This window comes from Pelmatolapia mariae, linkage group LG18 (assembly GCF_036321145.2).
Source record: "Pelmatolapia mariae isolate MD_Pm_ZW linkage group LG18, Pm_UMD_F_2, whole genome shotgun sequence".
Taxonomy (NCBI): Eukaryota; Metazoa; Chordata; class Actinopteri; order Cichliformes; family Cichlidae; genus Pelmatolapia; species Pelmatolapia mariae.
The window spans coordinates 10,365,083-10,380,757 of record NC_086243.1 but is presented as its reverse complement, the minus strand read 5'-3'; the positions used below and the strand labels follow the sequence as shown (position 1 = coordinate 10,380,757).

Genomic DNA, 15,675 nt, shown 5'->3' with positions numbered 1-15,675 from the left:
AAAACAGAAAACTCAGCTTTAAAACAATAAACTGGGCTTAGGGTCAAACAAATGTTAGAACAACTAAAATTCGTGGCTAAGCTAAAGCAAAGACTGTAAAAGGAATCCAAGATGTTAATACTTGAAAAAAACTTTTCTGATCTAAGAAATCTGTGAAATTAACTCAATAAAAAGCAACTTTTACCATTGACTTTGTGTGCTTTGTTTCAGATTTCTCTTTCACTGATGTTAAGTATGTCTAAGAAACGCTACATGAAATGAAGGTTTAAAACATCTCTACATCAAACCTGCTAACTCATACCATAGATGCATGTTGAAAACTACAGGTAATCCCCCCGAAGTAAACCTACAGTCGCAAACACCCTATAACTGTGACTCTTGCAGTGTTCCCCTTAACCTGCCAACCTCTTGCTACAAATGTTGAATTGGCCTTTATATTCTACACTCATTACATTACTCAGGAAAAGTCCCCGAAATCTTATCAGATCAGATCTTGGGCCAAATTCCGAATGACACTAAAACTCCAAGGTTGAAGCCAGAGATGGTCAGCAAACCCCGGTCTTCTTCGATGGACTTTCCAATGTAAGTCAGGCCACAGATCACCGGCTTTGCACATTGCCTTCTTTATGGTCCTCCAGACAGGCAGCCAGACGCACCTGTTCCTCATCCTTGAGGTGAAAGCAGTTTTCACATTATTAGCAAATTACAGGATAAAATGTGATATAATATCAAACATCTTTAACTGCCCAAACTGGAGAAAATTCTAAAAGTTAAAATATTCAGACTTTGTCAATTTCTGTGTCCTGACTGGGGGGTGGGGGATGTTTGAAGCATCACATTTCTAATGATACCACACAGAGAACAATATCAGCCACATGTGACATCTGAAGTAACATAATTTACTTCAACTCTTGGTTTTTTTGGCTTCAGAAGATGCCTCATCAGCTGCTCTTTTGACTAAAAAAACAACAACAACAATAACAATAACAAACAAAAAAGAAACAAAAAAAACAATATTTCACTGCACAAAACAAATTCCTTCATACCACCTTCCTTTACTTCACTTATTCAATAAAAATTATTTGGAAAAAATATGACTACTAGAGACAGGAAAGTGTATGTGTTATTATTTGTATCAGCACTAGCAGTTATTAGTAAATAATCGTGAAATTTACATTTCAGGATTAAGTTATGAAACTTTAAACTCCACATCACATTGTAAAAATGCTGTTACTTTACCTTGTGTTGGCCTTTGCAGACCTATTTCTATGGGCGCACTTCTGTCGATGCTCGTTGACGTGGCTGCAAGTGGATAAAAAGGACATTTTAAGCAAATTTTCAGTGAACCAAAACCTGGAAGAAGTCATTACAATTTTGGAAAATGCCAAAGGCTGTACTAGATGCCACAGATCACCCCCTTCCTCAGCGTCCAAGTGCTACTTACAGCTCTCGCCGTTAAGATATGTACGTAAGCCCTTTCGATCAGGTCGTCTGACAGCACGGATGTTCTCGGTCTATAAACAAGACACAATCATCAAAGTCAAAACCCTTTGAAGTTAACAAGATGCTGCATGTATGACAAATTGTGGGCTGGAATCAGGATTGTCCTCAAATAACACGTTGGTAAGCAATGAAGGATTGATACTGACAGATTCTGGGCTGTTTCATATGAACTCCAGAGCACTTACTGCAGCTCTTTGCACATAGGATGGATGCGGCAGGTGCACATTGTTGAGAAAGAACAAGATAGAGTCCAAGGTATAGTACTCTTTGGGCTGCCCCTCTTTACCAGAACTAAAGATCAAAAAACGAGCAAAAAACATTTAAAAAAAAAAAAAAAAAGCATGCAAGTGTCCAGTTTTACAACTAACAAATTTTAAGTGAATTATTGCGTGACGCACACTTAAGGTGGTTTTATGTGAACCGCATTAAGGCTTCAATACAGCCAAAGTTACTTTATCAACCACTGTCAACAGTATTTTCTGTAGCCCACATAATTAAACATTTCCATAAAACGTATGAATTTGGATTCTATGTACTATGTTGCCTGTATAATAAATAAATATGTAGACCAATAAGTCTAAAATACAGAAAGCTACACAACATGGGTGGTTCATTTACAAACACAAGTCTAACTTAAGTTTCACACTGATTTTTGTTAGAAATAAATTTCCCACGTGTGGGACTAATAAAGGTTATCTTAATCAAATTGTTACAAGCTTAAGTTTACACAAAATGTCAGAAATCTGCACTGTCATGAACAAAAATTGAAACCTAATTTTTCATGATTTGTTGGGTTAGCCCTCTGAGGTCCAAAATATAACCAGACATTTTTGACTACTTTTTATATTTGTACTTCACCTTCAAATTGTTTCATTTTTTATTTTTTGCCTTGCTTGGTATCATTCTTTTCAGCTCAACCTCACGTGTCTGAATTTACAGGTTTTTTTTCCCATTGACATACTGTATTAACACAACTGATCTGAAATCACACAAAAAACATAAAATCCTTGTCGTAGTTTTTTTTTTAAACTGTAAAAAACACAGACATGTTTAGTAAATTATTTTCATAACCTAAAATGCAAATTGTATCGATATCGCTCTGTCTTTCTCACTCGTTCGCTCTGTCTCGTTGCCGTCCCTCCAAAAACTTCCCCCTCTCCCTAAACAACCATATCCCATGTGTTGCCATTTTTTTAATACATTGGTCCACATAGTACATTTTCCCACCAACTGGAAAGAGGTGGTTTTTAGTCTTCACCTTTTTTCGCGCCGTCCTTAGAAAATGCTTTTTTTTTTTTTTTTTTTTTACCGTATCACTGCAATAAACGTGACGATAGCATTCAGAAAAAAGCATCACTTATATATATATATATATATATATATATATTTTTTTTTTTTTTTTAATTTATTTATTTTATTTTATTTTTTTTAAATCATCACTCTGGATTTACTGGCCTGTTATTAAAATCTAAAAACTGGTATATACAGGGTGGGCCATTTATATGGATACACTGTAATAAAATGGGAATGGTTGGTGATATTAAAGTCCTGTTTGTGGCACATTAGTATATGTGAGGGGGCAAATTCCTCAAGATGGGTGGTGACCATGGTGGCCATTTAGAAGTCGGCCATCTTGGATACAACTTTTGTTTTTTCAATAGGAAGAGGGCCATGTGACACATCAAACTTATTGGTAATGTCACAAGAAAAACTATGGTGTGCTTGGTTTCAACGTAACTTTATTCTTTCATGAGTTATTTACAAGTTTCTCTTTGTTCACAGCCATTGACATGTCGAAGAGGTTAACACGTGAGGAGCGGATCGAAATTGTGTTGATATCTGGTGAACCCAGTAACCGGGTCATTGCAGCAGATTTCAATGCAAGACACCCTACGAGACCACCCATCTCCCATGCTACAGTTAGCAAACTGCTTGCTAAGTTTCGTGAAACTGGTTCAGTGTTGGATTTGCCAAAATGTGGATGCAAGAAAACTGTTACTAATGAAGACAATCAGTGGCTATCCTAGCTTCATTCAGCAAGAGCCCACAGCGTAGCACTCGCCGTATGTCACTGGAGAGTGGCACTAGTCGAACATCCCTTCGGCGGATATTAGCTACTCACAAATGGCACCCTTACAAACTCCAGCTACTGCAGCATCTCAACGAGGATGACCCAGATCGGCGCACAGAATTTGCAGAATGGGCAAAACAAAAATTGGAACAGGACCCTCAGTTCACACAGAAGATTTTGTTCAGTGATGAGGCAAACTTTTATGTGAATGGTGAAGTTAACAAACAAAACCACCGCTATTGGTCTGACACTAACCCACATTGGATGGATCCCTCCAAGACTGTTGGAACAACAGAAGTGATGGTTTGGTGTGGTATATGGGATACAACGATAGTGGGTCCATTCTTCATCAATGGAAACCTCAAGGCCACTGGATATTTGAAATTGCTACATGATGATGTGTTTCCCTCTTTATGCACTGAAGCTGGCACGTTCCCTGAGTTTTTCCAGAAAGATGGTGCACCACCACATTATGGGTGCCAGGTCCAAGCATTCCTAGATGAACAGTTTCCTGGAAAGTGGATTGGTCGTCGTGGGCCAGTTGAATGGCCCCCAAGGTCTCCCGATCTGACCCCCTTAGACTTTTATCTTTGGGGTCATCTGAAGGCAATTGTCTATGGTGTGAAGATACGAGATGTGCAGCACCTGAAACTACGGATACTGGATGCCTGTGCTGGCATTTCTCCTACGTGTTACTATCAGTGTGTGAAGAGTGGGAGAAGAGGGTTGCATTGACAATCCAACACAATGGGCAGCACATTGAACACATTTTATAAGTGGTCAGAAACTTGTAAATAACTCATGAAAGAATAAAGTTACGTTGAAACCAAGCACACCATAGTTTTTCTTGTGACATTACCAATAAGTTTGATGTGTCACATGGCCCTCTTCCTATTGAAAAAACAAAAGTTGTATCCAAGATGGCCGACTTCTAAATGGCCACCATGGTCACCACCCATCTTGAGGAGTTTGCCCCCTCACATATACTAATGTGCCACAAACAGGACTTTAATATCACCAACCATTCCCATTTTATTACGGTGTATCCATATAAATGGCCCACCCTGTACTTCGAAGTCTGAACTTTCAACACAAGCTGAAATAGAGACTCAGCGTGGTTGCAGCTTGTTGCTATGTCAGCTTAATTAAGTCATGTGATTTGGAGGTGTGGCACACAGAGGGTTAGTAACACTCGCCTTCATTCCACTTCCAGAGTGTCACAACCAACCACCTGTGCCCATGGTGTTGATTCAAAATGTGTTATCGTTAGTTCTGTCAATAGAATAAAAAACAAAAAACAAAAAACGAATTAATCTCACAATTTTCTGTAATTAATCGCAATTACTTGATCGATTGCCTGGCTGCAATTACACTTTTTCAACTTTATAATTAAGCTTGTAACCGACATTTATGCAATATAATGAAGTAAATGGAGAATAAACACAAAGATGTGTACTTAAATTCAAAGAGAATTTGAATAGTTTTCTTTAGCACAGGTTTTCTCCTGTGAAATACAACTTTTTAAAAAACCTACATACTAATAGGTAGGTATACACTAATATATAATATGTATATTAGTGCTCTCAAACAATTACAATTTTTATTCGGATTCATCACAGGGTTACTGTGGATTAATTTTGATTAATCACGATTAAATATCATTCATTTTTAATCTATATTATTTGCATTTCATTTTGCAGGTGGGTTTGCTGGGTGACGCATTAGCCAAAGTCCTAGCAGCATCCCCGGCTACTGTATGCTTCGCGTCAATGTGATATTTTAAGCTGCAAGTGCTTCAGTGAAAAGAAAATTCCTTCTTGCACAATGTGATTGGTTCAGCTGCCCCTCACTATTAGATCTACTGCCCATTTGCACATATGCGAAGGTAACTACTTGGACAAACTGCCCAAAATGCGTTGACAGAAACATTTCAGGGATTTTGAGTCATTCTGCACACCAGATGCATTAAAAGCGTTAAATTTTTTTAAATCACTTTAATCGTGATGATGGCTTAATCTACGTTAACGCGTTAATTTTGACAGCACTAGTTCTGGTACAATCATAGGCATCGGTTGCTACTGACAACAAGAAATAAATCTGGTCTGCGCTATGGGCTGAACCAATTGTTAATGTGGGGGGGGGGGTATAACAATACACAATATATTCAGTTTTAGAATTTATATTCAGTGTTAACTGTAGCTAGGGTTAAAGTGTTAATGCTATCCTATTTTAATAAACAAGACTGTCATATGCAAAACTAGGGTGGCACGTGCGTCCCTTCTAGATCCGCCCTGTCTCTGACTTCGTGAAACAACTCTGAGCTAGTTACGTCCGTGATTAATTAGCATTACACAATACTACAAGTCTGGCTTCACCTCTCTCAAGCTAAGTTTAAAGGACATACATTAGCTTTCATGAAAGCTAGTAAAATCGTCTCTATAGTCTATGGAAAAGACCTCCCTGTTGCACTAATAATAATTAATAGGATGCTTTATGACATACCCAGAGATTATGTAGTTGGTCTTGACATTCTTCGGCCAGGAGAGCTCCCCAAATATAACTTCATCTCCTTTAGCAACAATCTCCTTTTTCTGGATGTTATACTGACGAAGAACACTCAACACATCCTCCATCTTCAGTTTTATGTATGTAGTGTGTTTGCAAGGCCCCCGGTTATATATCGTGCGGCCTCTCAAGATGCCTGATCTGTATGACGCTTTAAACTGCAAACTTTACTTTGATCACAGTGACATATCAGTTCAACAACTCAGGCAATTATTGGTAAAATGAAAGCGCATTTCCAGAGCAGCAAGTTGTTTATTAGGAAGGGCTTTACATCGCCGCTACAGTGAATAGGTACATGTTAAGCAGGACAGATACAACAGAATGGTTGTGAAACACTTGAGAACTACCAAATCTCATGTCCATCTCCTAAAGCGCTGTGTCAGCAGTCATGTTATAAATATTTTATATGTCGACCAAAAAGACTGTGGATGTTGCTTTAAAATTAAAAATGAAAACATCAGCATGTTGGGACAAACATCCTTCACAGTTACATGGTCAGTTTGGGGTTGTTTTTTTTTTTTTAATGAAGACTAAATTACACCGTGATAAGTAAAGTTTACTGAATATTCTCAGTAATTATTACTGTTGACTAAAACGAAAAGCACCACTGTAATCATTTGTTTACATTTCCTCAAAAATTAACAGGCCCTGGCTCTAAAACTCTCTAAGCTGTGCACGTTTATTCTGTGTCTGGAGAAATATAAAACGTATTTTAAATTGACCATTACAGGTTTTATAAAAGTACATTCAAATAATTTTCACAATAATTCATTCATATCAAGTTTTCTGGAAAGGTAGCAGTTTTCTGTTCTTGCAGAACGAACAATGTCACATTAAAGATAAGGTAACAGGTATCAGAGAGCTATGATTGGTCCTTTCCAGATACTTTATTACAGCAAAATGTAAATTCTGATGCATAGAATTTAGACTGAAACACAAAATTTTCACACACACACACAAAAAAATCCCAAACATTGGCATTAGTGTGTTGTTAAAACTGAATCCAAATTTACTTTATAAAAAGTGTCACCACATTTCTTTTCAAGTATAATCTCACAAGAAATAAAACAAAAAAACTCAGCTTTAAAACAATAAACTGGGCTTAGGGTCAAACAAATGTTAGAACAACTAAAATTTGTGGCTAAGCTAAAGCAAAGACTGTGTAAAAGGAATCCAAGATGTTAATACTTGAAAAAAACTTTTCTGATCTAAGAAATCTGTGAAATTAACACAATAAAAAGCAACTTTTACCATTGACTTTGTGTGCTTTGTTTCAGGTTTCTCTTTCACTGATGTTAAGTATGTCTAAGAAACGCTACATGAAATGAAGGTTTAAAACATCTCTACATCAAACCTGCTAACTCATACCATAGATGCATGTTGAAAACTACAGGTAATCCCCCCCCCGAAGTAAACCTACAGTCGCAAACACCCTATAACTGTGACTCTTGCAGTGTTCCCCTTAACCTGCCAACCTCTTGCTACAAATGTTGAATTGGTTCATTTTTTCCCCACTTAAATCACGATCCATCAAAATCCACCAAAGTACTGAACAGCTGATCATATAGAGACTCTTAAAAACATGATATGCAAACACATACCATGTCTTAATTACTTCCTATTCAATTTTCACAAAATATAGATGCATTTTACATTTCCAAAGTGTTGTCCAGCCCGCTGGACACTTTGTCGACTGAATGGTGAGCAAGAGAATACAAAGAAAAACTGGAATTGAAATTGTCAGCATCTTTTGGATTAGTGATGTTTTGGGACACTCTACATGCTAAATGAGCCTCATTGGTCCGCTCTTTGCCTTCATATTCTACACTCATTACATTACATAGGAAAAGTCCCCGAAATCTTATCAGATCAGATCTTGGGCCAAATTACGAATGACACTAAAAGCTCCAAGGTCGAAGCCAGAGATGGTCAGCAAACCCCGGTCTTCTGTGTCTGCGATGGCAATTCCAATGTTAGTCAGGTCACACATCACCAGCTTTGAATTAGCTCCTGATGTCTGTTGAGAATATACACAAATCATTTTTATTGTAAAAATGTTACATTTGTCATCGTTACTTAGTAAATATTTTAAGTAACCTTTCAGATATAGGAGTTTTCACACACTGAACTTATAATGCTGTAAAATTAACTGTGCCCTATCAGCCATCTATGGAACAATGCGAATTAAAATAGCACATCAACCCCATCCCATTAATCTTTGCTTGGTATTGTATATTTTCAAAAACAATCTTTACCACACAAGGCCATTATTTAATTCAACTCCAGATGTGAATAAACAAACGTACTTCTCTGTGCTTCTTCAGAGACTTCACCGGGCTGGCAGGAAACATCCACAGTGGGCTGTTGTTCACAATGACGAACACATCTACAGCTTTCCCGTTCTCTGTGGCCCATTTAATGGGAAGGGTGCAGTCTCCGCTCTGACTCTGGAACTGCAACATAAAGGGTCAGATATCAAGTTAAACAAATCTTTAGTAAGGTCAGTCTGAAGATAGGCACTATGCAGTGAGTACAGGCAATAGCTAATGTTTTTGCTAATGTTTTCAACATTATGACGTCTGTGGCCTAGGAAGATAATAATCATTCAGCGCGTCCCTCTTTTCAACATCCGTGTGATATAAAGAACACATTAGTAGTGACACAGCTTTAATCCACCATCCCACTTCCCATCACCTGTGAAGATCCCAAGAACTAGATATACTCATTGATTTAAAGATGTTACAACGCCACCGGGCACTACCTGAGGCTGTAGCTGTGACAGATGGCTGTGCACCCCTTTCTCTCGTCCTCTATGTAAGAGGACAATAAACAAGTGGTAGATGAGCTAACCAGCACTGCTTTGCAGTACCTTGATGTGAAGGTGGAAGAAGAAGAAAAAACTACCTCTAGTTGCTCGTCTGTAACAAATAGTGTGTTGTCAAAACTACCTTATTCCTGAAAGGAACTGTTCAGTCGCTCGTATTATCTCTTCACCTTTAATGTTCTGTAAAGCCTTACCTTAACCAGTTCATCGGTTGCTTCTTTGAGAGTCATGTCAGCAGAAATAGAGAATGGTACCACAGCCTCTTGAGAGTAGACCAGCACATGTGTGTCAGCCTCCGTCCTTGCTAAAATCTGTGTCAAAGCCAAGGTCAAAAGAAAGCCATTTAGTTACCCTGACTAAAATGCCTTTATCCTGCATGCACATTCAAACACAGGACACCACTGTTAGGGCCTATGCGCTAACATACTGAGAAAGGAATTTTCAGGGAATTCACAGTATGCGTCAACAGTTCCACGCCATCACCCGGGATCTCTCTAAAGATGGGGCAGCCTGAGCCCTGTTTGAAATTGCAGCTGTTCCAACTAACCAGATGACATCATCTGGCTGTAGTACAGTCTTACCATGGCAATAGCGGCTGCAGCAGCAGCAGTGCTGATCGACGTTCCTGGGACAATGCTGCTCGGTGACCCGCTCATATCTACTGCCACAACAAAGCATTTACCCACAGGCTCCACATTCTGAGAACAAAGTCACAGCAGAACAGGTCATTCATGTTAAACAACTGCTGCTGACATCTTCTGCAACGACTGGAGAAAGTTTTGAAAGTTACAACAACATACCATAAAACTCTTGTAAAAGGCAGAGTCCATAGCTTTAAGGATGTTGCGGTCTGCTTCCCATTTTGGTTTACCCTGATAGCCATGGCCTTTTTTGTAGTTTTCTGTAGCCAAAAGTATACTGAAAGGGTGGATCTTTGCCTGGTGATTTTAGGAGACATTTAATTCCTAAATATTGACCTCTGCATAATTAAAAACACAATAACATTTCTGGTAAAAGTTTTGAGCCTTACCTGTTTTAGTGCTGTCTCACTTTGAATTCTGTCACATAAAAACTGTGTTTCTGAGCTTCCCGGTTCAAGAACTTTGCCAGATGTCAGCCTACCTAACATCTTTACCACCGAATGGAGAGGCATTTCCTTCAACAAAGCGCTCCATACCTGCAGAAAACAACCACCACACATTCTTTACATTAGGCTTCAGTCTACCTGAACATTGCAGTTTTACAGATAAGAAATGTTTTGATTTTTCCCCCCTCCAGGGAACACTTTTACGCAGTGAGCGGGAACTTACAAGGGGCTCACCCCAACCCCCAAAAACTGAAGAAAAAAAAAAAGTCCTAGCAGTTCAGGAGGTGAGATAGTAAAGATCATTTATGGTATTTGCTGTTTAGGTAGTAAACAAGTAAGCAGTTACTTTTTAAACCAGGGTTGTTAAACTTATTTTACATCAGGGGCCAGATACAAAGAACTTAAGTGGGCCAGACCTAGGAAAGTCCCCTTTCTGTCAATGTAACTACGTGTAGCTGCACATACAGTGGCTTGCAAAAGTATTCGGCCCCCTTAAACTTTTCCACATTTTGTCACATTACAGCCACAAACATGAATCAATTTTATCGGAATTCCACGTGAAAGACCAATACAAAGTGGTGTACACGTGAGAAGTGGAACAAAAATCATACATGATTCCAAACATTTTTTACAAATAAATAACTGAAAAGTGGGGTGTGCGTAATTATTCAGCCCCCTGAGTCAATATTTTGCAGAACCACCTTTTGCTGCAATTACAGCTGCCAGTCTTTTAGGGTATGTCTCTACCAGCGTTGCACATCTAGGGACTGAAATTCTTGCCCATTCTTCTTTGCAAAACAGCTCCAGCTCAGTCAGATTAGATGGACAGCGTTTGTGAACAGCAGTTTTCAGATCTTGCCACAGATTCTCGATTGGATTTAGATCTGGACTTTGACTGGGCCATTCTAAAACATGGATATGTTTTGTTTTAAACCATTCCATTGTTGCCCTGGCTTTATGTTTAGGGTCGTTGTCCTGCTGGAAGGTGAACCTCCGCCCCAGTCTCAAGTCTTTTGCAGACTCCAAGAGGTTTTCTTCCAAGATTGCCCTGTATTTGGCTCCATCCATCTTCCCATCAACTCTGACCAGCTTCCCTGTGCCTGCTGAAGAGAAGCACCCCCAGAGCATGATGCTGCCACCACCATATTTGACAGTGGGGATGGTGTGTTCAGAGTGATGTGCAGTGTTAGTTTTCCGCCACACATAGCGTTTTGCATTTTAGCCAAAAAGTTCCATTTTGGTCTCATCTGACCAGAGCACCTTCTTCCACATGTTTGCTGTGTCCCCCACATGGCTTGTGGCAAACTGCAAACGGGACTTCTTATGGTTTTCTGTTAACAATGGCTTTCTTCTTGCCACTCTTTCATAAAGGCCAACTTTGTGCAGTGCACGACTAATAGTTGTCCTATGGACAGATTCCCCCACCTGAGCTGTAGATCTCTGCAGCTCGTCCAGAGTCACCATGGGCCTCTTGGCTGCATTTCTGATCAGCGCTCTCCTTGTTCGGCCTGTGAGTTTAGGTGGACGGCCTTGTCTTGGTAGGTTTACAGTTGTGCCATACTCCTTCCATTTCTGAATGATGGCTTGAACAGTGCTCCGTGGCATGTTCAAGGCTTGGGAAATCTTTTTGTAGCCTAAGACTGCTTTAAATTTCTCAATAACTTTATCCCTGACCTGTCTGGTGTGTTCTTTGCACTTCATGGTGTTGTTGCTCCCAATATTCTCTTAGACAACCTCTGAGGCCATCACAGAGCAGCTGTATTTGTACTGATATTAGATTACACACAGGTGCACTCTATTTAGTCATTAGCACTCATCAGGCAATGTCTATGGGCAACTGACTGCACTCAGACCAAAGGGGGCTGAATAATAACGCACACCCCACTTTGCAGTTATTTATTTGTAAAAAATGTTTGGAATCATGTATGATTTTCGTTCCACTTCTCACGTGTACACCACTTTGTATTGGTCTTTCACGTGGAATTCCAATAAAATTGATTCATGTTTGTGGCTGTAATGTGACAAAATGTGGAAAAGTTTAAGGGGGCCGAATACTTTTGCAAGCCACTGTATAATCCCTCCAATATTTCAATATAAATAAAGAAGTGCAATTTCAACAGGGCGTCTCAGTTTTACTACATGATAAAGACATTCTGGTAGCTTATTTACCAGACTGTCCTGTAATTATAAAGCAGAAAGTTTTTGTTGTTTTATTTATTTTACTGTGGACACACTGTAAAAAACAGGAATTCCTTTTGTCAGTACTGAAAACCAAAAACCAAAAAAGAAAAAAGGAACTTTTCTGTCATTTAATTGTTCGTTTATTAATCTGATGTTGTATGCAAGACTGTGAGTAGGAGGGCTTCATCAGCAGGACAAGCTGTAAAATTTATGAAAAATGATACAGTTAAACTATATCATTTGTGCTGCTACTGTAAGGAGTTACACATTAAAAAACAAAACTGAAAATAAATTGCTGTACACCCCCCTTTACATGGCATATTTTACTTTACCAAACAACAGCAGGTACAATATATTTATATAACAAAACTATATGAGTTGCTTTCATTACTACCTAGTTTTGTTTTGAACTTCACAAATCCCTATCTGTTTTTCACTTGCCTTCATAATTGTCCTCATAATCGTTTTTAAGCTTTGACTGCTCATACAGACGCTGCTAGCTTGTACCTTGTCTGAGTTCTGTATTGCTTTAGCTTTAGCCACTTTGCCTTTTCTAGCTTCGTATGTTCTGCTGGGTCAAAGTGATTTAAGTGATTAGGTTTGTTGTTAAACATTTTTGTGGTCATCTCCCCGTGGTTTTCTGCGTTGAACACTGGTCTAGTCACTCAGTGTGAGCAGTTTCCACACTTGTCAAACTGTGGCTATGAGTGTGCGCTGCTTTCCGTGTTCTCAGCCCAGTCAGTCACCAGTTTGAGCTGAGAACACTGAAAATCTTCCCATTTCGTGTGCATTTCTAATTTTAATAAGATCCCAAGTGTAAAAACTGAATTCATCTCATCAATTATCACTACGGTCTATGTTAGAAACAACAACCAGGCCTGTCTACAAGACGTCCTGTGTACGTGTCCCACCAGCTTTAATAACCCTATTTCCAGAAAAAATAATTGATCTGTCGGAAACTGCTAATTACTACTTACTCGGTAGTATAATAACTACGGAAGTGCTTAATAATAAAACAAGCGAGCACAAAAAACAAACAGCATCTTGAAAAAAAAAAATGATTTAACAGACTCACCTGTTTAAACTTCAGATGCTCGGTCAGCAGCTGTTCCCTCTCAAGCTTGTGTTCCTCTATTAAAGTGACGACCTCAGTTTCATCCCGACTGTGCTTTACCTTTTCCACCACTTCAAGATATGAAAGCACCCTGATAACCTCTTCGGCGTTCTCTTTGTTTTCATGAGCAACCTGGACCTCTTTCCACCCTTTTGTTACATATTTGCTGATCAAGGCAATAGCTGAAAACACAAAGAGAGAGCCGTTGCATGTTAGCACCGACTAAAGTGAAACAAAATAAAAACTTGCACTGTACTGATTAAAATTCAGCATGGGGAGTGCACATATACACATATATGCTCAGAACAGAGAACATCCAATGCAACCCCAAAGAAAGTTTGGATAACTGCAGACATTTATTCAACTTGATGATTACTTCTAACATTTTGCAGGCTGAAACTGGGTAGTTGTACTTGCCTTTGTTAACAGAGTTTCCCCCCCGGTTTATCATAATGACTTTTTGGGGATTTCCTTTCCCACAATTCAAAGAATAAAATCCACTTTAAGAAATGCTGACACAGTAGGTTCCTCGTAGCACTGACAGTAAACAACGACTACACCACTATGGGCAGGATGCTCACTCCAAATCAATCTTCAGACATCACTTACTGGATAGTAGATATTGCAATATGAGCTGAATGATACCGTTTGTTCATTCTGTTTAAATGACGTGGGTCTCTATACTTACCATCTCTAGCTGGTTTAGTGTGGGAGAGTCTGAGCAGATCCTGGTGTGACCAGCCATCTCTCTGCTTACATTTGGTCACTGCAGCAGCTAGACTCATGGCATCTTGCTCATTGTACCAGTCAGACAGTGCTCTCCTCAGGGCACGCCCCCATATCCCACATTTCATGTGCTCTTTTAATTCCTTCTTGTACTTGATGAAAGAAAACAGATGGGCAGGCTCACGACAAACATCCTTCAGGGCTTTGAACGCTGCCTGTTTGGTTTTCACATCTGGGTTCTGGGAGCACAAAGCCAAGGCAAAAATGGAGGGCTCCAGTCTGACAGCTCGCCCATCCTGAGCGAACCTTTTTATTTCCTCCAACACCTCAGCGCCTCGTTTCTCCTCCAGCATGGACTGCAGGGCTCCAGTGTTCTCCACTCTGATGCGACCATTCTCTCTGGCACTGTACAAGTCTCCCTCTGAGCCATAGCAGAGAAAGCGGCAAAGCTTGGCCTTGTCACTGATCTCCCATGAGCCACCACCTGTTGAGTTCAGGGTATGGTTGCTAGTGGTACTTCCTGATAGCTCCATTGAAACACTTGAGGCGTCCTGAAACAGATTGTAGTAAAACGAAACAATTCTAAACTTTATAATGAAATGGCACTGTAATTTGATTGTGGTATTTTATCTTATAGTATAGTGGAAATGAAATAAAAGCTAACTACTAACACTAACGGGACGTAAAGCGTCCCCAGTGTAAATCAAACCATGGTTCGGATTTGACAGGATTGCGCAAGCGTTAATAAACCACCCAGCGTTTGCTAAGGTGGCGCTTAGCACACCTTACTTAGGACATAAATTATCCAGCTACGTTGTTAAAATGCACATTAAAATGTTTGAGTCCCAGTTCAAGGCCAACCAGAAAGCATGTATATGCACAAGACAATGTTAACTTCGCAAGCAAACATGACTTACTCATTGCCTCAGAGCGCTGTCAGAAATAGCTTAAAGCCGATTACAGAAGATGATCATACGCATAAGACAGAGAGAAGACACGCTGGTCTGTTAACAGGAGATCGTACGACAAGTTAACTGCACGTCATTTTAAGTTAGCTGCGGAATGAGGCGCTAACAAGCTAGTCAGCCTTAGCTAACACTCCCGGTAGAGATTCGTTTGCTAAGTTAACTAGTTAAGCTAGCAAAGGAGGGCGGTCTGGCCAAGGTGAATTAAGTTATGCGGTTTTAATAATTTTACAATAAAGTTAGGAATCTGACTAGTCATGTAGCAACTCATAGCCAGCCCAAGTCTCCTCAGTTTCCCCAGCCGTGACTTGGCTGCATAGTAATGATATTAATGTTAGCCGTCAGCACAAAACTATCAACTCTCCAATCTGAGCTCCTCTCTGGCTGGGACACCGGAAAGCACTTTGATACAGCTAGTCCAGGATGAGCAGCTGGCTACTAACATACGCTAACCCTAACAAAACTGTGTTGGTTTTTCTCAACACATACTGTTTGCGCGTTGAAATAACATGACATAAATATCCACTTACCACCAGGTATGCACACAGTGCTCAAGTTTTTTGGGTTGTTGTTGTTGTTTTTTTTAATGTAGCTAGATGTGGAAAGGCCTCCCCGCTGACCGTCAGTGAGATAACAGGG

At 39.6% G+C, this 15,675-nt stretch overlaps 2 protein-coding genes across 3 annotated transcripts; both read right to left on the bottom strand.

Annotated features, from left to right (window-relative positions):
• Positions 1-904: 904 nt before the first annotated feature.
• On the bottom strand, positions 905-6,207 carry LOC134617255 (parafibromin-like). The gene is made up of 5 exons (XM_063462460.1): positions 6,077-6,207; positions 1,689-1,794; positions 1,445-1,514; positions 1,240-1,302; positions 905-957 (listed from the first exon to the last, which is right to left on the bottom strand). Exons 1-5 carry the CDS (start codon positions 6,205-6,207, stop codon positions 905-907), a joined length of 423 nt encoding a protein of 140 aa, XP_063318530.1.
• Positions 6,208-6,378: 171 nt separating this feature from the next.
• ro60 (Ro60, Y RNA binding protein) lies at positions 6,379-15,675 on the bottom strand. Of its 2 annotated transcripts, none has more exons than XM_063462416.1 (9): positions 15,567-15,675; positions 14,034-14,622; positions 13,307-13,527; positions 9,994-10,140; positions 9,764-9,901; positions 9,545-9,661; positions 9,158-9,274; positions 8,446-8,592; positions 6,379-8,156 (listed from the first exon to the last, which is right to left on the bottom strand). In XM_063462416.1, the coding sequence occupies exons 2-9, from the start codon at positions 14,602-14,604 to the stop codon at positions 8,004-8,006; spliced, it is 1,611 nt and encodes a 536-aa protein (XP_063318486.1). In that variant the 5' UTR covers positions 14,605-14,622; positions 15,567-15,675; the 3' UTR covers positions 6,379-8,003. The 2 variants fall into 2 exon arrangements, with proteins under 2 accessions (XP_063318486.1, XP_063318485.1); XM_063462415.1 differs by lacking the exon at positions 15,567-15,675 and adding an exon at positions 14,989-15,414.